The sequence below is a fragment of the Rhinoderma darwinii genome, chromosome 6 (genome assembly GCF_050947455.1).
Source record: "Rhinoderma darwinii isolate aRhiDar2 chromosome 6, aRhiDar2.hap1, whole genome shotgun sequence".
NCBI lineage: Eukaryota > Metazoa > Chordata > Amphibia > Anura > Rhinodermatidae > Rhinoderma > Rhinoderma darwinii.
In genome coordinates, this window is record NC_134692.1 from 59390612 (window position 1) to 59416704 (window position 26093).

The 26093-nt window shown below is 40.6% G+C and overlaps 1 protein-coding gene and 1 long non-coding RNA gene across 4 annotated transcripts in view; one reads left to right on the top strand and one right to left on the bottom strand.

The window, feature by feature from the left end:
* Window positions 1–20576, top strand: part of PARD3B (par-3 family cell polarity regulator beta) — a 1147141-nt gene extending 1126565 nt beyond the window's left edge. For both annotated transcript variants that reach the window (XM_075829835.1, XM_075829836.1), the window contains exon 23: window positions 19509–20576. In XM_075829835.1, coding sequence (XP_075685950.1) covers window positions 19509–19824 — 316 coding nt within the window. In that variant the 3' untranslated portion in view covers window positions 19825–20576. The remainder of the gene's footprint in view (window positions 1–19508) is intronic.
* Window positions 20577–20936: 360 nt separating this feature from the next.
* Window positions 20937–26093, bottom strand: part of LOC142656321 (uncharacterized) — an 85469-nt gene continuing 80312 nt past the window's right edge. For both annotated transcript variants that reach the window (XR_012849653.1, XR_012849654.1), the window contains exons 4-5: window positions 23529–23626; window positions 20937–21428 (exon numbers count right to left, since the gene is read on the bottom strand). This is a non-coding gene — a long non-coding RNA (uncharacterized LOC142656321). The remainder of the gene's footprint in view (window positions 21429–23528; window positions 23627–26093) is intronic.

Here is a 26093-nt window from a genome sequence, read left to right on the forward strand (position 1 = left end):
CCAATCAGAAACCATAGGTTTCCGTTTGCATCACTACTGATTTCAATGGTGACGGATCCGGTGCAAATGGTTTCCGTTTGTCACCATTGTTTAAGGGTTCCGTCATTTTGACGGAATCAATACCGTAGTCGACTGCGCTATTCACTCAGTCAAAACGACGGAATCCTTAAACAACAGTGACAAACGGAAACCATTTGCACTGGTTCCGTCACTATTGAAATCAATGTTGATGCAAACGGAAACCTATGGTTTCTGTGTGGATTCCATTCATGGGTTCCCCTGACGGAAAGTTCAGACGGAACCCATGAACGGAGTCCCGACGCAGATGTGAATGAAGCCTTTTTTGGTTCCTATGACCGAAAATAAAATTTAATGTAGCTGTGAATCCAGGGTTACGGTTTTGTGTCTTTGGTGGCTCAAAATTTTACTGAAAGAGGCCTTCCAGATGAAGTACCAGATGAAGCAGATTGTGTTGATGTATGACACATTGGATTAAAACAGACTATGTACAGATGTAGCGGCGCTGAATTTATCATTTAACAATAACTGTTGTGTAAAGTAACTTACAAGGTTTACAGAAGATATTGCACATGATATCATTATGAGTTGCATAAAATTATAATGAGACACTTGCCAATAAAAAATACTCTGGATTTTGGAGAAAAGTAAACTTAACTTTAGTAACCTGTGCCAGGCAGCTGTTGCCAAGTCAAATAAAATCTACAACAAAAGGGGCATAGATGCACATGACAATAACATGGTTTTGTTTATAGCCTCTAAACAAATCACTAGTCAGACCACACATGGAATTCTGTGCACAGTTTTGGGCACCTTGTATAAGAAGGAAATAGCTCAACCAGAATGGGTAGATTGCAGTGCAAAGTATTATTAAACGTGGGGTCGATGTCATGTTAATAATTGTCCTGTTAAGTGAGCAAAATTTGTAATATGTGCAAACACTTAAGGTGATATTACACGTTCTCCCGGGGGCCGTGTAAACAAGCGCCGATCAATGAGACAGATCTTCGATCACCGCTCTTTTGCTCCTTTCACAAGGAGCTAGTATGGGGACGAATGCTCGTTACTCCGATCACTTGTCCCCATACATTTTTAGAATGTTGGCAGCACATCTCCCTGTTTATACAGGGAGATGTGCTGCCGACAACGATAATAGTTTGGGCATTTAAAACAATGCAATCAGCTGATGAACGAGCGTTTGCTCATTCATTCGCTGATCATTTCTTGTTTACAGGGCAATTATCAGAAACGTGCGTCCTGTGAACGATGATTGGTCGGTGTAAAAGGGCCTTTAACAGTTGCAATAATCACTAGTTGAAACAATAGGATGTGATAAGAGCACATTATTTAGCCGCTAGATGTTGAGCCCCACCCTGAGAGTAAGGACCCATTCACACGAACGTGAATCTCGTCCGTGTGCTTTGCATGGAAATCACAAACAGCACACGGATGCATTGATTCCAATGGGGCCGTTTACACATGCAAGAGTTTTCACTTAGCGAGAGTCCTTTCCGTGAAACTCACTGCATGTCCTATATTGGTGCGTTTTCATGCACCTACGCACCCATTGAAGTCAATGGGTGCGTGAAAACCACGCACCGCACGCGGATGCATATCAGTGTGCGGTGCGTGATTTGCGCATCAATTCCTTTGAAAAAGAGAAGAAAAAAAGAAGTGCTTTGTGAGTGCATGAAAAAGGCATGCCACTCGCAAAGCACACTGATGCATAACGCATCGCACACAGACAGATTCACGTGCGTTATTTATGTGCGTAAATTTGTCACACTCGTGTGAATGTAGCCTAACTAAGGAAAAACTAGTTCATTCCATTCTACAATGCATTTGATAATGATTACCTGAAAAAATGGACTAACGACATTCGTGGACAGACACACTTGAAAATTTTCATGTGATATGTTACAGTCTACCCCAATGTCATCTATATTAAAGAGGCTCTGTCACCAGTTTCATACTTCCCCATCTCCTACCTAATCTAATAGGCGCTGTGTTGTAGATAGCAACAGTGTTGTTGTTTTTTTAACAAAAAAATGTTTATTAGTGACAAAGTTATAATCATTTTAACATTTATGCTCATTTTTTGTAAAAGCTCAACTAGGCGTTTTTCTTACTTTAACCAAGTGGGCATTGTAAAGACAAGTGTATGACGCTGACCAATCAGCATCATACACTTCTCTTCATTCATGCCCAGCTTTAGGGTATGTTCACAGGAGGTCATTACGTCCGTTATTGACGGACGTATTTCGGCCGCAAGTACCGGACCGAACACAGTGCAGGGAGCCGGGCTCCTAGCATCATAGTTATGTACGACGCTAGGAGTCCCTGCCTCGCTGCCGGACAACTGTCTCGTACTGAAAACATGATTACAGTACGGGACAGTTGTCCGGCAGCGAGGCAGGGACTCCTAGCGTCGTACATAAGTATGATGCTAAGAGCCCGGCTCCCTGCACTGTGATCGGACCAGTACTTGCGGCCGAAATACGTCCGTCAATTACGGACTAATGACCTCATGTGAATATACCCTTACTCGCAGCACAGCGCGATTTCGTGAGATCACGCTGTGCTGCCACTTACTCCCGCAGTTACTTCACCGGAGCGTCGGGAGAATGACCAGACATCGCCTCCAGCCTGGATGCGGAGGCATAGATATTTATTTCTATCAGATTCCTTATAAAAAAAAAAACTCTTCTTTGGGAGAATAACCTCATAATATGGTGCCATACAGTGTACTATACGGAGGTACACAGAGTAGTACGGAGCCTTAGGCACTCTGGGTGCCTCCGTGGACATGGCAGGGGCCTAAAAGCCCTTTTTTACAGGCCAATTATCGAGTGAACAACCGCTAGTACGAATGCTAGTTGTCCATCATTGCCCCGTGGACATGGCAGCGATCAGTTGACGAACATGCAAACGTTCGTTTATTGGCTGATCGCATCTGTTTTGTGGGCCAAAAAATAGTCGCTTGTTGGCAGTACATCTCCTCGTGTAAATAGGGAATGTGCTGTTGGTTTAATAAATGTTCGTCCCCATACTTTCCGATCATTGCGAGCACAGATCCAAGTGCTAGATTGTCGATGGGCGGTAGGAAATTTGGCAGTGTAAAACAACCCATAGCATCCCGACTTTCACAAGTCGAAATAATATCTGTGCATTTTTTTGCCTTTTTAGATAAGGTAACCTATTTATTGATTCCTTGTGAAAAACAAGTCAAACAATATACTCAAAGAATTGTTATGTAAAATGGTGCACGGCCTGCTTAGCATGTTTCGGGGGTATAGCTGGGAGATAAAGAAGAAAATCAAGGAAATGTATGGACAATTCAAGAACAATATTGTTTATCTGCCTATTCTTTGTTTGACGTGATTCAATCATTATAACAGCGTACAGTAATCCTTATAGGTATTCAACGCTGGGCTGTTAATCAGCGATACTGGGCTAGGGCCTAATAATTTTCACAAGTACTTGTCACTTTTTCTCACCGCACACAGTCTGATTTAATAGATCCACAAAACCCTTTGTTTCTGAGTGAAACTCTTACTTTCTTTTCTTTGATCTTATCCTTAGCAGAGACGCACACCTTTGTTGTATTCACATAAAAATGTGTTAGATCCTCTTATCAGCGACATCTCTTGCTCTCTCTGCCTCTTGTATTTGCATACAAAGTGAGCAAGACACTTTACAGTCTCCTTGTTTGCATTCTCAAAAGGAGATTACTATAGTTTTTTTTCTCCATTGAACAAGGCATCACATATAATGAGTATTCACTTTCAGTATTGTTCAGTTTTTACTCAGCCAAACCCCTGCCGTGTAACCAGCGCCGATCAAAAATAATGGCATGTCGATCGGCACTCGTTTGCTCTATTTACATGTAGCAATGATCAAGTTAATACGATCATTCACCCCCATACAGTTTCCATATTCTGAGCAGCACATCCCCTGATTGCACAAGGAGAAATGCGTCCTCAATTGACCATTTTTTATGGCCACATAACATTTCCGATCATCCAACGAATGAGCGTGTACTTGGCTGATTATCAGGAACGAGCGTTCATATGAGCACGCGTTGAGTTGATCATCGTCCTGTGTAAAAGGGCTTTAAGTCATAGGTATTATTTGGCTGCATGAGATTATTTGTACATGTCCGGGCCTACGTAATACCCCCCAAAAAATCCATAAAATGGGAAATACAGAATAAATTGTCAGAACTTGCAATGAAAAGGTCAAACTGCGGCCTGATATATTACATTCTGAGTATGTATTGTGAATCGTTGGTACACATGAGCTCAGACATCTGGTGAGATGTAGTGAAGGTTAGAGGCCACTAATTATAATCAGCGCTGAAGAAAAAAAAAAACACAAAAAGAGCCGTGTATTAAAAGCCATTTTCTTTCCTATAAGAACCTTCTACGATCAGTTCATCTTTGTCCTTCTGGGTTTGTTCCCTTCAAACGGAATACATTAGAATGTTTATATTCATTTTGGATATTTGATATAAGTAATAGTTTTGCATATTCATTGAAACGTCAGTCAAAATAACTAATTGGATAAATAAAACCTTGGTTTGATCATGATGCCAGGTTATAGAGCGCGTGTGACTGAAAATTGAGTTGAGCTAGTAACTATTCATACTGGCCATGCATGGTGGTAGACTAACATTCACTCTACAATTGGTTCTTATTATGAAAAAGTTGGTTCATTCCTATGGGATACGGATCATATTTCGCTTCCCATAAAAAAGGGAAGAAATTTGTCATATTTCAGATATCCTTGCATTGTTCTGCAATCATATATATATGTATATAGCAACACAAAAAATTTCTGGTATTTCCTAAAACATATGGTTGACTGAATCATAAGTGTAACTTCAGTTGAAATCCAACACTTTAGTTGATAACCGTTCACCGTGCTTTTTATCACGCGAAAGACTAGAAATGTGTTGGTTTACATTATCTGATAGCTGCAGTCACATTGTTGATAAGAGAACAGGCTGGTAAACTGAACTACTTGGCATCTCAGACAGATCTAACATTTATTGACTTCTAGGGGTAACGGCCGTTTTGATGTCATTATTTTTTAAACAGATTTACATAGTTAGTACGGCTGAAAAAAAGACGCATGTCCATCAAGTTCAACCAAGGGATGGGAAAAGGGAAGGTAAACATTTCTACACATAGGAGCGAATACTTTTTTGTTCTAGGAAATGATCTAAGCCTTTTGTAAAGCCATCTACATTCCCTGCTGTGACCAGCTCCTGCGGTAGGCTATTCCATAGATTCACCGTTCTCACAGTAAAGAAGCCTTGTCGCCTCTGCAGCTTGAACCTTTTTTTCTCCAGACAGAGGGAGTGCCCCCTTGTTTTTTGAGGGGGTTTTACATGGAACAGGATTTCACCATATTTTTTGTATGTGCCATTAATATATTTATATAAGTTAATCATGTCCCCCCTTAGTCGTCTTTTTTCAAGGCTAAATAGGTTTAATTATTTTAATCTTTCCTCATAACTTAGATTCTCCATGCCCCTTATTAGCTTCGTTGCTCTTCTTTGTATTTTTTCCAACTCCAGGGCCTTCTTTCTATGAACTGGAGCCCAGAACTGAACTGCATATTCTCTAGGAGACATCACTAATGCGTTGTAAAGTGGTAATATTATATCCCTGTCCCGCGAGTCCATGCCTCTTTTAATACACGACAATATCTTGCTAACCTTTGAAGCAGCTGATTGACATTGCATGCTGTTATTTAGTTTAGGATTTACAAGTACACCCAGATCCTTCTCAACAAGTGACTCCCCCAGTGTAGCTCCCCCTAGGACATATGATGCATGCAAGTTGTTCGTACCCAGGTGCATAACTTTACATTTATCTACATTAAACTTCATTTGCCAACTGGATGCCCAAACACTTCGTTTGTTTAAATCCGCTTGCAATTCATGAACATCTTCCATAGACTGAACTATATTACATAGCTTGATGTCATCTGCAAAAATAGAAATAGTGCTATTAATCCCATCCTCTATATCATTAATAAATAAGTTGAATAATAGTGGTCCCAGCACTGAACCCTGGGGTACACCACTTATAACCGGGGACCATTCAGAGTAGGAATCATTGACGACAACTCTCTGGATAAGGTCCTTGAGCCAATTCTCAATCCAATAACAAACTATAATTTCTAAACCTATAGTCCTTAATTTACCCATTAGACGTCTATGAGGGACAGTGTCAAATGCCTTTGCAAAGTCCAAAAACACGATATCCACAGCGGCCCCTCTGTCTAGGCTTCTGCTTACCTCTTCATAAAAACAAATCAGGTTAGTTTGACAACTTTTGTCCTTAGTAAAACCGTGCTGGCTGTCACTTATAATACTATTTTTTGTCACATAATCCTGTATATAGTCCCTCAATAGCCCCTCAAACATTTTCCCCACAATGGATGTTAAGCTTACTGGTCTATAATTACCCGGGGAAGACCTAGAGCCCTTTTTGAAAATAGGCACCACATTTGCCCTGCGCCAGTCCCTTGGCACTATACATAAAGAAGCAGCACAAATACAGGACAATTTAGTGCAACCTCTTCGGTATAGGTTTGTACGGCATAAAACTACAGCTCTCAGATTCTAGTTTTTCTCTTTTCTTACACTGTGTCCCTGATTATAATAGAAACATACTGTGTTCCTTCCCCCACACACATAGCAGCCCTTGTAGATAGTGCCCCACATAAAGCCCCCTGTAGACAGTGCCCCACATAAAGCCCCCTGTGGACTGTGCCCCACATATATAGTGCCTCCTGTAGATAATGTCCACAAAATTCCTATGTAGAAAGTGCCCCATTGATCCCCTTGTAGATAGTAGCTCCTGTAGCTAGTGCGCCAAATACAGCCCCCCTGTAGATCGTTCCCCACATACAGCCCCCCTGTAGATAGTGCTTCACATAAAAAAAACAACTCACTACCTAAACCATTATGAGCATTAGATGGATAGTTACATCCGTACAAGCATCTTATAAACTAGGATTATGCTGTAAATAGGGCCGATTCTAGCTTTTCTGTTGCCTGAGGCAAAAATTGAAACGGTGCCCCCAGCTTTTGATTGACATCTCCAAGGCTGTTCTACATCACTACCCGCCTACTCCAACTCTTGCTGATGCGCTGTTGCCTTGTACTCCCCTGGCATGCATGGTGCAGCGATGAAGCCAGGCATGGTACTCCTCGCTGCATGGTGCGTGCCCAAATAGTACAAGGCAATGGCTCATCCGAGAAAGTTGAAGGAGGCTACTAGTGATCTATAACAGCCAGGAGGATCTCAATCAAGAATAGAAAGGTGGGTTTGTAGTCAGGACTATATAAACCTTTAGCATAACAGCACCGCCCCATGACCCTTTAATGAGTAATTAGCATATAGTGTTCGCCGTTTAAGAGTTGATTTTATAGATTTTGCTGCATCTGAAAAAAAACATACAACGGAAAGTTTTGAAATATTGTCAGATCATGTACTACTGCATGGTAGCGGTTCAAGGGGTTAAAACTACCAGACATGTTCCCATTAGACAATGAATTGCAACAATTCCATCTGCCCTGCAATTTTGTTATTATAAACATATCCTCTATAATTACAGCTTCACAACCAAGCTCATACATATATACAGTACCAGAACCAAGCTCAATACATATATACAGCTTCAGAACCAAGCTCAGTACATAGATACAGCACCAGAATCAAGCTCAGTACATATATACAGTACCAGAACAAAGCTCAGTACATAAATACAGCACCATAACCAAGCTCAGTGGATAAATACAGCACCATAACCACACTCCATACATAAATACAGAACCAGCACAAATAAAGCACAATTTAGATTTAGTGCGACCTCTGCAGTATAGGTTTGTACGGCATAAAACTACAGCTCTCGGATTCTAGTTTTTCTCTTTTCTTACACTGTCCCTGATTATAATAGCAACATACTGTGTCCACCCCCACTCACACAGTTGACCTTGTAGATAGTGCCCCACATATATAGTGCCACCTTTAGACAATGTCCCCATAGATTCCTATGTAGAAAGTGCCCCATTGATCCCCCTGTAGATAGTAGCTCCTGTAGCTAGTGGCTCAAATACGGCCCTCCTGTTGATAGTGCCCCACATACAGCCCCCCTGTAGATAGTTCTTGACATATAGACCCCCTGTAGTGCCCCACATATAGCCCCCCTGTAGATAGTGCCCCACACATAGCTCCCACTGCAGATAGCGCCCCACACATAGCTCCCCCTTGTAGATAGTGCCCCCTGTAGATAATGCCACTCACACTAGGAGAAAATCCTGTTCCTGCGTAGTCCTCTTGCAATGCAGGCCTACTCTCTTCTGAACAGGTCTGCTGGGGCTGAACGACGCAAGGGGCAAGATTACATCATTACGCCGCTTGCGTCGTTAAAAGGCACTGAGTGGCAGGGGCAAGTCACTGCCCTGCCAATCAGTGCCTTTCAGTGACGCAAGCAGCGTGATGACATCAACGTGCCACTTGCGCCATTGAAAGGCGCTGACTAGTAGGTCACAGAACATGCCCTGCCATTCAGTGCTTATGCATGCAATTGTATCTACATCCTATAGACGCAGATACAAATAAAGTGAGGGAGGGGGCCGCCCACTCAAAGAGGTAGCAGGCCGCCAAAGGAGGCGAGAAACTCATCTCGCCACATGGATGGTGCGGCCCTGGCTGTAAATGTTGATAATGCTGTATACATTATATGTGATGGCTTGAAATGGCGAGCCTTGCACTTGTGTAAGCGTTGTAAAAGGCTAGGTTTAGCATCGCCAGTAAAGGGCTTGGTTCTAAGGCTTCATTCACATCTGTGTCAGGGCTCCGTTCCGACGTTTCTCTCGTCCAGGCCAGCCTCTTGGAATGAGGCTTCATCCCATGTGACCACTGCAGCCAATCACAGGCTGCAGTGGTCACGTGATGAAACGTCATCCCAGGAGTCAGGGACTGCAGGAGTCAGGGACTGCAGGACATCGGCGGGTAAGTAAGGGCACTATTTTTCTCTTATGTTTTCCGCAGCGGACCTTCCGGCTGAAAAACTGCACCACAATCTGGTGGGGTTTTTCCTGCCAGAATTCCTTTACACAGCATATCCACCCTGCATCAAACTATCATAACAGGAGGGAGATGTGTGCTATAGATGGATGTAGATGACGGAGGATTGCCTAGACCGAAATTTGAAGTTGCTTAGATTGATTGTTCATTTGCATAATTCTATTTGGAGTATTTAGCATTTTAATGTCCAATCACCAACTTTGCTGATATTAATGAAATTCTATATGTTGAACATTTACACATATAAAGTTACATAGAAATTGCATTACACTCTTCTGCATCTTTTTTTAATCAGGTTCACATTTCTCATTAGAGCGGGCCAATCAGAAACAATTACATACTTGTCGGTGATTGGCACTTGTTTTTCTTATACAGACAAACTAATCCAACACTTAAAAAGACATCAGTTCACAACATGACAGGGAAAACCATTCATAATCCCTTCTTTTTTCTAAATATGTAGGTCAGGATTTACACTGTAATAGAGAACAGCAATATGCCAACGCCATGCATCCTGGATATTATTTTCAGCAATTTCATTTTTGTTTCACCTCCCTGCTTTAGTAAATACAACATACGGCACAGTCATAATGAGTTTAGCAGAATAACACATTCAAGCCTTGTTCTATTCATTACTCAAAATTGTTCCACTCAAAGTTTCAGTTAAACGTATGTTGAGCAGGGAATATCCTTGGGTTGTTTGTAGTCTATTTCCCTGCACTTCAATAGCAATAAAAGTCGAGAAATAATTTCCAGAGGAGTGATGAGTGGAATGGCTGAATGAAGAGTAGGTGTGAGTGTAAAGATACCAGTTGTCCGGCAGCTCATGCCATTTAGGAACCATTTTTGTATGTCAGAAGCAGCTTTTGTCTCATCCCTCAACGCCTAGTCTGGACTATCTCAATAAGGACTATGAGTGCTTGTCTTATTCAGTCCTTCATTTTCCAATATCAGATCCCAGAGGGTGAACTGGTTTTCCAGACTGAGCACAGCCTGCGCTCCCTTCAGTACCTCATTTTACTTTAGACAGGAAACATTCGCACTAAGTGATTCCAATGGGACAATTACTAAAACATTTTAAGGCTGATAATGTTCGTCCTTGAATGAGTCTTTGAATATCAGACGAGACACCTATCCTTGGCCAGGTGGACCCTTGTGGAAGAGATAGTGACTGTTATATTCACAAAACACATGGCAACAAGTATTAAAACCAATTACATTCCTGTAAAGGCATCAGCTTTGTATTAAAACCTTCAAAATGTTCAGTTTTGTCCTATAAAGAACGACATGTTTTTCATATTTTAGAGTAGTATTAGTTCTGTCTGGTTATTATTTCTATTTGCTAACACTGAACATGAACCAATATTATTGTGTTTTGTTAAAGGCCATCTAATGCTATTCTATGGCTTGTTACAGTGCCCCTTAGTTGCAATGTATTTTTTAAGAAGACAATATTACCCTATGGAATTTAAAATGACCTTTAAAAAAGTAAGCAACATCAAAGTGATGACCAGCTCTTCAACTCTCTGAATCTGATCCTCTTTTGGATTTTGGATTTAGTTGTCATGGTAAGAAGAAAATGACAACGCTGACACGTGTTCTAGGGAATGTGCAATATATATATGACTTATCAAATGTCATAAGAAGATGATCGGAAAGTAAGAACATGTAAAGGTGAAACTCGGCGTCGTCAGTCCAGGGCTTAGCGAACAGAGAGTGTTGACCTACGTACAATGCACTCCTTTTTCCTTGTATGTTGGTTTTGATATTAAAAAAAAAGGAAAGTTGACTTTGAGCGACTTTGCACCTCCCCAACTCCCCCCCCCCCTGCACGTACTATCTCCACACTCTACCATTTGCTTCTCACCCAACGGTTACAATAGCTTCCCCCCCCAACGGTTACAATAGCTTCCCCCATACTGCAAAGCCTGGGAAATTGAACTAGGTAAACAATTCACTGATGCACAGTGGAATAGATGCTACTATTTTTCCCATAAGGCTTATATAGCCACTCATGTTCAAGAAACCAGCTTTAAAATTGTATCTAGATGGTACCCCTCGGTCCCTAATTGCTGCTGGGGATGTAGCGCACCTGGCGGCTCTATGACACATTTGATGGGGTTGCCCCTTACGGAGGTCTTTTTGGAAGGCTGTGATAAGTCATCAATGAAACCACTGGAGTCTTGGTCCCTGACTCCCCTAAAGCGACACTATTATTTATGTTCCCCAAGCCCATGTACGCGTATAAACGTTCCCTCACCAGACACTTATTACAAGCAGCGAAATCTATTATTCCACGCAAGTGGAAATCCACGGAGTCTCTCACCCTGGATGAATGGTTCCAGGAGGTTGCGTTGGTGCGGAGGATGGAGGATCTTATTGCCCAAACCCCAGAGGCAACCACCCGCTACATAAACACTTGGCTCCAGTGGGACACTTTCCTTTTGTTTTCCACATACCACACGTTGGTAAGCCGATGTAGTCTATGCCGAGCTACATTTTCTCGTGGGAAGTGATTTGCCCCTAGACCCGTTCTCCCTTAAAGTTCTTGGCCCCTGGCAGTTGTACGCTTCTCTTCTGTTTGATCCGCAGCTAATAGATGACTGTCTGCCTTTCATCTCTGCATTTTCGTTGCACATCAGAATCCAGGTTCGCCATGCCCTTCCTCCTCCTTCCCTACGGTCTCTTGTATTGTCTTTTTACTCTTTCAATACAGGCGAGGTTCATTCCCTCCACCAGCGGCTACCTGCACCAGCATTTACTTGTATGACAAGCATTTGCTCAACATCGATAGCTTTGGCATGTTCATATATCTACATCCTACTCAGTGTATTCCCACTACTCCTGATTGATATGTTGGACTGTCTCTATATTGGAATTACCATGGAACCCTACCTGTTCTTTATGTCTCTTATTTTATTGTATGATTCTGACTTTTTCACGTCTGTATTTTGTTTACAACTTAATACAAAATTAAAATTTGGAATTTCATTTAAAAAAAAAAAAGGAAAGTTGTGATGTTAATAAAAATATAAGGCTCTGTTTACACTATCATCATGGCTATCGTTCATAACGGCGCTAGAGTAGCTATGCCCGATGTGTTTTTTAAACTGATACCAACAAATCCTGATAGATCACATTGACTAAACCTGATGAACTCCATTATTTCATTTGGGTTTCTGAATATTTGACGTCAAGAATAGCACTGCAGAATGTACTTTAGAATTACTGGAAACCTTGACAGAATGAGAAAAACACCAGTGTGAACAGGAGCAAGCTCACTTGCATCATAATTAAAATTTGGTAGGGGTAATAAAATACAATCCAATATTTGGTTGAATTTGTCTCATTAAGGCATTATGTTTACGGATTTATGTGCATTATTTAACCAGTTTAAAAAAAAAACACAGTGTCCAGATGTTACATGTTAGGGAATAAAAGAAAAATCGGAATTTTCAATCACAAAATGCATTTCAGTTTTTGACGTTTTTTTTCCCCCTATTGAAAGCAATGTAGAAAAACTACACTGCAAAAAATACATTCTCTGATAGTGTGTTTTTTACTGCTAACATGCAGAAGAGGAAGTATATTGGCCTTGAAATGCATTAAAAACGTATGCGACTACAATACAGTAACATGTCATTGCCCCCAACAACCAGAGAAGTGACCAGAATATGAACCATGCACTTATGAAACCCTTGGCCTAACCTATATAATCTTTCCATAAATCTAGGTCAACCATTCGTTCTGCCCGGTCCTAAAATGTGACCACGAAAAACTCATAAAAGCAGCAATTGTGTTCTCTGCTATGGAATTTATTTCAGCTTCTTTGATGTTTTGATTATTAGAAGTGCAGGAAATGAAATGTATCATCCTCCCTGTTAATTTCTATAAAACCAACAGTGCAATTCTAGGTCATAAGTCGTAATACTGACTCCAAAGAAGAGGGCTGTATTGTCAAAAACATCTAGTGATTTTAATGTTTTATTTGAAAGTCAGGAACTTTAGGCCTGCTTACATGAAGAGCTCCCCAATAACCAGTAGCAATATCATTCTGCTCATTAGGACTTCTGTTCACACCTATTAAAAGGAACAATGATCAAATATACATGGAAGACTGTTCAGATTTTCATGTATGAATGATCATCAATGAATAATATTTTTATTCAGATGTGTATGAGGACTACGTGTAAAGTCCCATATATACACCATGATTTTTCAAAACACCAAAGAACTGTCAATGGCCAGACCAGGAGTGTCAATGTTGCCCAGTGAGGGCTCTTGCGTTTGAATTTACAGACAGTGCCATCAATAACCATTATTTTTATGGTGGCACAATCGATCAAGCCCAGGGTTGCTAACCTCCACTTCAGTCATTTCTGGACAACTGAGCCAATAATCACGGACAGACCAAAATGTTTATGGCCACATTACAAAATCATTGCCTGTGCAGTGTTCTAGGAGTGACTCACCAATCACAGCCCAGCTTGTAGCTTTCCCCTGCTATCGCAGTGTGGGAAGCTGCAAGCGGGGCTGTGATTGGTGTGTCCGACTCACTCGCCACTCATTCCAACCCCAACGCTGCTACCGCCATGGCTTGTTTTAGACAAAGTGTGGTGCTGGGCAAAGTTAAAAGTGGGCCCCAGATGCTGAATTACTGTATGAATAATACAGTCACTTCAGAAGGCAGTGTGCAGAGAACTGCGTTGCTGATTTCTAGTGTGTTCAGGAGTATTGTAAGCCCCAAAGCATATGACCTCCCTCTCACACAAAAAAAAACAAAAAAAAAAAACTATCTACACCGCGTTCCAAATTATTATGCAAATGTTATTTTTCGCTTATTTTCCTAAATAGTCGATGCAAATGACAGTCAGTATAATCTTCAAGCCATCAACCGTTGGAGTATAATGCAAATTTTATTGAACAAATCTCCTAATGATAACAGATTTTTTTTTGGAAGTAAAAAACTCAAAATGCACTGTTTCAAATTATTATGCACAACAGAGATCAAAACATTTTAAAGGTTGTAAAGAGAACTAAAATGGTAATTTGTTGAATTTGCAGCATCAGGTCGTCATATTTACAGAAATCAAAAGCGCTTTCAATCAAAAAAAACTTAACAGGCCAAGTTACATGTTAACATAGGACCCCTTCTTTGATATCACCTTCACAATTCTTGCATCCATTGAATTTGTGAGTATTTGGACAGTTTCTGCTTGAATATCTTTGCAAGATGTCAGAATAGCCTCCCAGAGCTTCTGTTTTGATGTGAACTGCCTTCCACCCTCATAGATATTTTGCTTGAGGATGCTCCAAAGGTTCTCAATAGAGTGGAGTTCAGGGGAACATGGGGGCCACACCATGAGTTTCTCTCCTTTTATGCCCATAGCAGCCAATGACACAGAGGTATTCTTTGCAGCATGAGATGGTGTATTATCATGCATGAAGATAATTTTGCTACGGAAGGCACGGTTCTTCTTTTTGTACCACGGAAGAAAGTGGTCAGTCATAAACTCTACGTACTTTGCAGAGGTCATTTTCACACCGTCAGGGACCCTAAAGGGGCCTACCAGCTCTCTCCCCATGAATCCAGCCCAAAACATGAGTCTGCCACCTCCTTGCAGACGTCGCAGCCTTGTTGGGACATGGTGGCCATTCACCAACAATCCACTACTCCATCCATCTGGACCATCCAGGGTTGCACGGCACTCATCAGTAAACAACATGGTTTGAAAATGAGTCTTCATGTATTTCTGAGCCCACTGCAACAGTTTCTGCTTGTGAGCATTGTTTAGGGGTGGCCGAATAATAGCTTTATGCACACTTGCAATCCTCTGGAGTCCCACGAACCTCAAAGTGTAGGATCCTCCAGAGGCACCAGCGGCTTCAAATACCTGTTTGCTGCTTTGCAATGGCATTTTAGCAGCTGCTCTCCTAATCCTATTAATTTGTCTGGCAGAAACCTTCCTCATTATGCCTTTATCTGAACGAACCATTCTGTGCTCTGAATCAGCCACAAATCTTTTCACAGTACGATGATCACGCTTAAGTTTTCTTGAAATATCCAATGTTTTCATACCTTGTCCAAGGTATTGCACTATTTCACGCTTTTCGGCAGCAGAGAGATCCTTTTTCTTTCCCATATTGCTTGAAACCTGTGGCCTGCTTAATAATGTGGAACGTCCTTCTTAAGTAGTTTTCCTTTGATTGGGCACACCTGGCAAACTAATTATCACAGGTGTCTGGATCATTGTAATCAATCTCAAAGAGCCCTAAGACACAATACCATCCATGAGTTTAATTGAAAAACTAATAATTAAATGTTTATGACACTTAAATCCAATGTGCATAATAATTTGGAACACGGTGTATATACATATAGTTATTAAATCATACCACTATACCAGATTAAATATTACCTGCATACTGTTATTGAACACAACTCACTATAAGACCAATATTACCAATAATAACAATATAAGGTCCAAATAATACCGCCACATCATAACTACATAGTGACTGAATAATACCTTCATACGGTTACTGAATAATACCACCACACTATAACCACATAGTATGGGGGGCATTATTCAGTCACAGTTACTAAATAATACCTCCACACCATAACCACATAGTGACTAAATAATGCCCCCATACAGTTACCGAATAATACCGCCACACCAATACCACCATACGGTTACTAAATAATATTGCCACACCATAACTACATAGTGACTGAATAATACCCCCATACGGTACTGAATAATACCGTCGCTCAATCATATAGTGACTGAATAAAACCCCATACTGTTACTGAATAAAAAACACTATACAAATACCAATATTTCCACCATATAGTGGTAGATGCCAGTCATACACAGAAGCTCTGCAGACCATATAATATTACCACCATATAGTGGTAGATGCCAGTTATACACAGGAGCTCTGAAAACGATATAAGTGATTACAGCATATTTATATCCAGTGACTCACAGGTGATGTTTTCTCTGATTAGTCATTCACTTTCCCTTTTTCTCCATCCGGCCTAGACCACTGTAAGGCTGGATTCACACGAGCATGTTCGGTCCGTAAAGGATGGAACTTATTTCGGCCGCAAGTCCCGGACCAAACACACTGCAGGGAGCCGGGCTCCTAGCATCATAGTTATGTACGACGCTAGGAGTCCCTACCTCGCTGCAGGACAACTTTCCCGTACTGTAATCATGTTTTCAGTATGGGACAGTAGCTCCACGGAGAGGCAGGGACTCCTAGCGTCCTTTACAGACTGAACATGCTCATGTGAATCCAGCCTAACGACTTATTCCAGCCACGACTTGTCTATGCAGAATTTGACACACAGACATGTTGGTTTTTTGCTTTTCCAGCATCCTCTCCACCTATACCCCATCCTCTAAACAAACTTGTAATCCACAGTGCCCCAGATGGTAATAATGATACCTCAGTGCTCGACACAATGAAAGTGCCCCATCAGTAACCATGCCCTCACACAGTATTAATCCCCCTTTGTGCTCCTGTAGATAGTGCCACAGATCCCTGTACATTTTGCCATACGCAGCCCCCTGTAGATAGTGGCACACAGCTAGTCCACTTCCGGCACCGACCTCACTTATTCACTTGGCAGCGGACTGCATTTTTTCAGATTCCGCAGAAGTCAAGCGGTATCTGAAAATATGCCTGCAGCCATCTCTTCCCTTTGCACTGCGCATGTACATTTTAGTGCATGCGCAGTGCAACGTTCTGGGAGAATGAGAAAAAATCCTGGACAGTGTTTTCTGCCGGATATTACGGACGACAGAAAAAATACACCCTTTTTTGCGGACTGTCCGTAAACTTACAGACGGTTGGCAACCCTGATCAAGCCATGTAGAGCAGCTGTAGGCTGGCTCCAATGGAACTTGGCTTGGCTTTGCAAAGCTGAAAAGGACAGACTTGCAGCCATTCTGACAGTTCCCTGCTCCCATGTACATGTTGTAGCTACTTGCAGAGGTAGAATTTTGACACAATATATATATTACATAATGTTAGCACTTGATTTGCTGATACTTTGTAACAATTACATTATTAGAGAAACTGTTTTAAGTGAGCAAATTTTAAATTGTGATGCTCATAGTCTTTTGAGTTTATGTTCCTCTGTACTATATCCTTATCTTGCACAAGCTGTGTATATTCTAAGTTGTCTGTAGTAATGCCGGGGAGGGGGTTCAAAAAGTAGGCATCCACAACTTCCAGTCTCGCTTATAAACTGGCATACTTCCTAAACAAATGTTAACTTCTATGTCACATACTACATACTATGTATATTGATTAGTATTTTCAAGCAATAAATTTGCCAAATACCATCTGTCAATCATATCCTTACATCTGTCCTCTTGGTTGATGAAGTAGCTAGGAGTTATTAAGGCATTTGTGTGAGGTGATAGAAAACCCATGTCAGAAGATTTGTGAGAAGCTTTCTTCATATCTCCACAAAGTAGGAATCTCTGTATCATCGCAGGCAATGTCCAGACAGAGGAAACGCTGAGCGTTCTTAATGCTCGTTTTACAACCAGAACATCATCTTCTTGCCAAGATCTCATAGCCTATAAACTGAAATGTATTCTATTATTGTGTGCTAAATGAGAGACATCTGGATGGGAAGAATATAGACTAATGTATTCATTTTGTGTTTTGTCCAGTTGTTTTCCAGTAAGCTTGCAGGCATTTTACATTTCCTCCACCACTTTATAAAGTGAAACTTTAATTGTGTACATGTTGCAGGTCAATAGACTATTTTACACCTGGTAGTGACATAATGCAGTGAATGGCTCTATACAAAATGACCTCCGACGCGCGTTCCAACGTTTTGCTTTTATGCGTATTACATGTCAAGTCCTTTGAGACAGTCCCATAGTTTCTAAGCTTCTCTTGTACAATGTAAACCTAAAGGAAGGGGCTATTTAAAGTCTACAAACACTTTGGTATCCTGTAGCTTATTATGCCTGCATAACCCACTACCCATGGTGGATAAGTCATTCTCCCACTGCTTTATATATTTTTTACTATTTGCATTTATTTCACGATACACAGATTAGTTTCAGTGTTCTATTATATATTATTTACAGGTTTAAAATAAATTAACTTATGAATGTTCTCCCAACCACAGAACAGCAAGTAACTCAAGAAATCATGTATTAGTTCCCCCCTCATTACTACTAGCTCCCTGTTACATTGGCAGAATCTAGGTGTTTTTTATTTGAGAGTTACAGGATTAATTCTAAGAATTGTTTCTTTAATTCCAATACAAAACATTCATATAGTAATATTTTCCGAAATTATATTAGAATATTTTCTCTAGCAATCAATCAATCTGGATCTATTAAAACACATGGCTTAAGGTCTTCATACACGGCCCAATATGAGCCATGAAAACTAACGCCGATCAATGAGGGAGCTCGGTGATTGGTGCTCATCTGCTCCTTTCACAAGAAGCTATGATCAGTGATGTATGGGGACGAGTGATCGTTAGGGTATGTTCACACACTAGACTAAAAACGTCTGAAAATACAGTATACATTTTCAGACGTTTTTTAAGCCACTCGCGATTTTCTCGCCGTTTTTGGAGCGGTTTTTAATAGAGTCTATGAAAAACAGCTCCAAAAACGTCCCAAGAAGTGACCTGCACTTCTTTTTCGCGGCAGTTTTTCAAAATGGCCACGTAAAAAACGGGCCATCGGAACAGAACAACGTTTTTTCCATTGCAATCAATTGGCAGATGTTTGGAGGCGTTCTGCTTCCGATTTTGCGGCCGTGTGAACATACCCTTACTACGATCACTCATCCCCATACATTTGTATAATGTCAGCTGCACATCTCCCTTTTTACACAGGGAGATGTGCTGCCAACAATAATATTTATTGCTGCATAAGCGATATTATCAGCCAATAAATGAGCATTTGCTCATATGAACACTCAGTTGCTCGATTATTGGCCCGTGTAAAAGGGCCCTTAGTTGACCAGAAGAGAGATTTTATTTCCGACCTATTACAATTTGATCATTTTCCTGAAAATGCAGGAATTTTTGGTATTTCTTTTACATTTGGTTGTGTCCCCACAGGTGGTCATGACATCCATATTCAGATATAATTTCAGGAGTGTAACATAACAAAAAAATTACTAGCATGACCAGACCAATGTCTACAAGAACACCACGCCATGTTTTTAGATTATAGCCAACAGAGTACTCCTAAACTGTAGTTTGTTCATTTACCTTATTTATGCTTCTATAAGACTTCAGTAAAGACAGTTCCAACCTGAAGAATAATGCTGATCACATACATTAGATATGTTCTAACTTAAACATAATATGCTGTTTTTATTTTTCAGACCTGGACCTGTGGAGTACATGACTGGCCCACGTGCCATGTACAAAGACAGAGAGCCACCGTACTATTATGATGTGGCATCTCCAACCACCAAAGGTCCCTATCCCAGAACCCAAGTTCATCAAGAAGAGCACTATAGATTCCCTGCATTTCATCCACCGGCAGCCAAGGGTCCTCTACGACAAGATGTGCCACCTTCTCCACCTCAAGCACACAGATTACCAAGCTACGGTACCGGAGGAAGGTTAGGGCAGGATCGGTACCAGTATAGAACCCAAGATGCAAAGCAGAAAAACCCCATGACTGCAGCTGTATAGACTGAATAAAACTCAATACATTTAAAAGAGACTTATGTATGAACATAACCAGTGTTATGCTGCTGAATATACAAATGTCAAAGCAATTTACCATAGGGTTTAGTTAGGCGAGGTGTTCCCAGAGCCTTCTGTAAAGCAATATCCATTCAATAAATGCATGTCTTTATGTTTTTATGAATATAGATTATAACCACATGTATTGTACTCAGTATTTCAATTTCCTGAAAATGCAGGAATTTTAGGTATTTGTTATACATTTGGTTATGTGGCATCCACAGGTGGTAACATCCATATTGAACTATCATTTCAGGAATGTAACGTAACTAAAAAATGACTGGCATGACTGTGGGGTGATACAAGAAAAAGGATTATGTTTGCATTATACATTCCATGTACCTGCTTGATCTCCCAGTGACGATATATGGGATTATTTTGACTTCTAGTACAAATAGACAAGTTTTCTAAATTTTGTATACTGTACAATTTTATGCATAACACTTCAACTATCTTCTCCAGACCAAATAAATCAGATAGACACTTAGTTTGTATATTGAAGTATCCATAAGTCATTGTAGTATATTTCTGTTTGCCAACTTCTCTGCTTACCATTGCCATTTTTACAATGGAACCCAATACCCTATTAGCGTTTCACTAAGGCTTCCTTCACATCTGCGCTAGGGTCCCGTTCCGTTGGAGCTTTCCTTTGGAATGGGACCCGGACTTACACAAACGGAAACCAAAAGGTCGACGTTTCCATCAACATTGATTTCAATAGTGACGGATCCGGCGCCAATGGTTTCCGCTTGTCTCAGTTGTGCAAGGGTTCCGTGATTTTGAGGGAATCAATAGCGTAGTCGACTGCACTGTTCATTCAGTCAAAACGACGGAACCCTTGCACAACTGAGACCAACTAAAAAGATTTGCACCGGACCCGTCACCATTGAAATTGAAACCTTTTGGTTTCCGTTTGTGTCAGTCAGGGTCCCGTTCCGAACACCCTGGCGCAGATGTGAATGAAGCCTAAGTATTTTTCCTCTAGTCGACTACCTCTGGGATTCACTGGAGTATGCGGAGGGCTACACAATCTCCAAGAGGATCTTTATTTTATGCGATTTCATATAAATAAAACAATTGATTTTTACACACTACATTTTGTAACTTGCCATAGATCAACCCGGGAATACAGGTTCGTGCTGGAAGGATTTGTGTATTTCCTTTACCTGTTGCTTATACAGAATTTCAATCATTTAGCTACAAACATAGATGGTTATTGATATCATTTTATATTTAAAACTCTAGTACATGTAAACGGGAAATAACTATTTACACTGGGATTTTAATAACAGTAGAAAGCATTGTCAACTTTAAAGTAAAGCTCCAGTCTGGAAATACTTTAACTATTTTATAAAGTATTTCCATTATGAGCAATCCCCAAACTTATGCACTGCACTTATCTCAGAATGATCAAAGACCGTCAATGTGGGGGCAGGGAAAGCATTAGATGGCTCAGACTTCTTGAATGTTTCGGCCAATCTTTTAGTGCTGGCAATGGCAGCTTAATCTTCAACTTCAAGTAAAGCTTTCTGCTAGGGACTTGAAGGAACCTAGTTTGGGAAACACAGACAAGCACAATTTTATCCGAATCCATCCTTTTACATACGTAGCAATTATAATAAGCATTTACAGGTCATAATTTATCAAATGATCATGTTACAAAGCCTGTAAACCGGAAAACAGGCTGCACCTCTAATAAATCAGATGCATCCTACTCCAGTGATCTTTATATTATTAAGACTTTTGTATGGAACGCCAGTTTTAATACAAAGATCGCTGGAGTACGAGGTGTCTAATTTATTAAGCCGCACACCTCTTAATAAATTAAGTACATCCCTGGCCGCCAGAAAAGTTAAATCTACTCCAGCTACGATCAGCTTTTGGCGTAAATTATAGTAAATCTGTCAGGCCATTGGTGGACTCGCCACTTCTGCTGAGCTCTGCCCATTTTTAAAGAAAAGTGCTGTGAGCGACCAAAAAGTAGATTTCTTTTGCGCCAAAGGGGCGTAAAAAAAAGTTTATAACTTCCCACCAGTGTCTATTCTCTGCTTACAAAGCCTGCAGGCAAACAGCAGGGTACTTGAAGCTCCAACTTCCGAGTATAGCCAACTTCTTGTTTCAGAAGGGTTATTCTTGTCATCAAGCTACCTATTCTCTTACTCAGTCATTGTAATAAGTACCTGTAAAAAAACTAGTTAATGTCATAAAGAAAAAAAGAAAAAAGTAAAAATAAAAAGGGAAACCAATAACTACAAAAAACTAGCGACCTGAAAGGTACAAGTATAGTTCATGTTCAAAGCGAATTCAGCCTGCAGAATGTATTGATCCCATACTAAGTGTACAGTCAATACTTTCTGTCACTGCATGCTTTTTACTGTGAAAAATGTATCACAGCAATAGAACATTGCAAACCCCTGGCTATGCTTTTTATTTTTTTCACTTTTCAGCTGAAACTTCCCCTGCTGTTCTTTTAGTAGCACACATGGGATGTTAAACAGTGTGGCCATTAATAAAAGAGACGAGAAAAAAAATAGATGCCCCTGGGTGGGTTTTTCTTTTCTCTGAGGATGGTCAGCTTTATGGTCTGGTGAAGGCCAGCCAAAAACAAGGAATCTGAACTAGAAGAATGTGACTGTGAGTCAGACAACGCAGAGCAGCCAAGAAAAACAGCATGAGCCATGTCAATTTTTATTACAATAATAAGACCAACTTTTTCTATGCTGCCTTATACACCAGTTTTATTTGGCTACATAAAAAAAACGAAAAAAAACTGTATTAACGTGGATTACTCATCAGGGGCCTATAGTGGAACTCTTAGCAGCAATTAACTATATCACTCCACACCTCTATATACAAACCCACACACACTCTTCATGCTAACACACACACACACACATATATATATATATATATATATATATATATATATATATATATATATATATATATATATATATATATATATATATATATATAATTTCAACACACACAAAAAAAAGAATTAGGCAAAAAGTCATTAAATTGGAGATACTCTTTTTTTTTTTTGTCTTTTGGGATTCCATGCGTTAAGAAAATATTTCTACATTGAACAATACAACCATTACTCGGTTTCAGAGTTTAACTAAACCTGAAATACATCTGGAACCTATGTATACAAGTTAACCCGTCACCGAAGGGAGAGACCGGTGTTTTTGCATATTCCTTATACAGTGGACCTCTGAATAAGTTTTAAAACGTCTCATACAGAGGTATTAGCTGAAGTTCTTAGGTCCTAGTGCATATGCAGTACTGGAACCCACCACCTAACCAGTGATGTTACATTTTAGGGTAATTATAAACATTATAAAAAAACTATTTATTTGTATAGTGATATAGCTCCATATAATGAACTAACATGGTTATTATGTTCCTACACTTTTAGCAATTCAGTTCTTTCATGTGGTGAAACCCTATGGGTTGCGACTGCAGCCTCTGCTCGAGTAATGTTCATATCTACAATCTGACATTAAAAGAAAACATCTTGCTGGTGTCAGAATGAATAGTTCGAATCGAAAACTTCAAATTTTAAACAGAATTTCATTTATTATTTTTTCATGATACCTATATGCGCTAATATGAAGAGATTAAAGGCCGTCCAGGTCGTCACTTACCCGTTGTTCTTTGCCTTTGCTGTTTTGAGCTTGTCCTCTCATGAGATACCCTTAATCCCAATCAGTTGATCTACAGTACTTAGCGCCATTGCTGATGCCTGTAGGGAAAACAGAACATAACGGTAATTTCTTAGTAACTCTATGAAGCAATATTGTTTACCGTTGCTAGACTATACTCAGACTCTTTTTTTATATCTAGGCATACTTTGACTGGTCAATTATAAAAATTTGACAGCCACTTTAAAGCAGTACTTAAAGACTAACTGTACTTTAAAGAGGCTCTGTCACCAGATTTTGCAACCCCTATCTGCTATTGCAGCAGATAGGCGCTGCAATGTAGATTACAGTGACGTTTTTATTTTTTTAAAAACGAGCATTTTTGGCCAAGTTATGACCATTTTCGTAGTTATGCAAATGAGGCTTACAAAAGTCCAAGTGGGTGTGTTTAAAAGTAAAAGTCCAAGTGGGCGTGTATTATGTGCGTACATTAGGGCGTTTTTAATACTTTTCCTAGCTGGGCGCTCTGACGAGAAGTATCATCCACTTCTCTTCAGAACGCCCAGCTTCTGGCAGTGCAGATCTGTGACGTCACTCACAGGTCCTGCATCGTGTCGGACACATCGGCAACAGAGGCTTCAGTTGATTCTGCAGCAGCATCGGCGTTAGCAGGTTAGTCGATGTAGCTACTTACCTGCAAACGCTGATGCTGCTGCAGAATCAACTGTAGCCTCTGGTGCCGATGTGTCCTCGCTCGTCTGACACGATGCAGGACCTGTGAGTGACGTGACAGCGTGATCTGCCAGAAGCTGGGCGTTCTGAAGAGAAGTGGATGATACTTCTCGTCAGAACGCCCAGCTAGTAAAAGTATTAAAAACGCCCCGATGTACGCACATAATACACGCCCACTTGGACTTTTACTTTTAAACACGCCCACTTGGACTTTTGCAAGCCTCATTTGCATAACTACAAAAATGGTCATAACTTGGCCAAAAATGCTCGTTTTTTAAAAATAAAAACGTTACTGTAATCTACATTGCAGCGCCGATCTGCTGCAATAGCAGATAGGGGTTGCAAAATCTGGTGACAGAGCCGCTTTAAGAAAAAAAAAATAATACATCAGATATATCAGAAGTTTAAATCGTTGGGGTCCTAGTGCGGATACCCCCACTGTCACTCAAACGAAGGCGCAGAAGCGCTCAGCTGAGATTGGTGCTCCTTGTCTGGCTGAAGATGGACTCACATAGATAGTCTATGAGCTCGTCTTCAGCCAAATGTGGAGAGCTTCTGCACCTTCGTTTCAGCGACCTGGACCCCCACCAATTAAAACTTCTGATATGTCTCTGACATATCAAAAGTTTTTTGAAGGTGCCGATACTGTTTAAATATCTGTTTTTTTCTAGAAATGTTCTACCTCTCACCAAAATAATGTTCGCCTCCAACTTAACACCCGGGGCTGTACCTCCAAAACCAGCTCTGGTTGCAATCTCATAGTGCCCAGACCTAGTGACACTAATGGTGGCCCTAAATTATAGTGCTCACAGCAAACGGTCTCCACACTAGAGCCAAACATGGTACCACCATTTATATGTTCTACATTGCAGCACCCAGACAATAGTGTAGGCCAAACAGTAGTGCCATCACAGTAATAACAACCACACACAATTTCCCATAAAATTGGGCCAGCAACATAGAAGTGACCACAGGATAATCAATTTTCAGTGCCTATAAAGTAGTTATTGCTACAGCAGTACCCATGCAAATGCATCAGACACAGTGGAGTAGAGAGCCACGTCTGCGGTAGTTTAGGGCCACTAGCAGGAACTTTAAAAAGGAAAGCTAACTTTAAGTTAAAAAATAAACTTGAAGGTGGAACACAAAAGGATCAGTTCATTGCCACCATGTAACTAGTCTGACAGGATTGTCAGAACAAAATAAAAGCAAAGTTGGAAGTAGAAAGAAATTCTACTGGACGTGTGGAATGAAGAGAATTGTGAAAGAGTTTACCTTTATCACTCTAAAGGTATGTGCACACGCTAGCTGCCTTTTACGTCTGAAATGACAGACTGTTTTCAGGAGAAAACAGCTGCGTCGTTTCAGACGTAAAAGCTCCTCCTCGCATTTTGCGAGGCGTCTTCGACGCCCGTAATCTTGAGCTGTTCTTCATTGACTTCAATGAAAAACGTCTCAAATTACGTTGCAAAGAACTGTCCTGCAATTCTTTGACGAGGCAGTCATTTTACGCGTCGTCGTTTGACAGCTGTCAAACGACGACACGTAAATGACAGGTCGTCGGCACAGTACGTCGGCAAAAGCATTCAAATGAATGGGCAGATGTTTGCCGACGTATTGGAGCCGTATAACGAGGCCTCGTTTACGTCTGAAAATAGGTCGTGTGAACCCAGCCTAAGACCAAGTTCACACGTAGCGGAAATACTGCGGATTTTCCGCAATGTGTCTCGTTGCAGAAAATCCGCAGCATAATACAGTGTCATCAGAGTGGATGAGATTTGAACAAATCTCAGTCACACGCTGCGTACATAAGCAGAGAAACCGGTCAGAAACTGC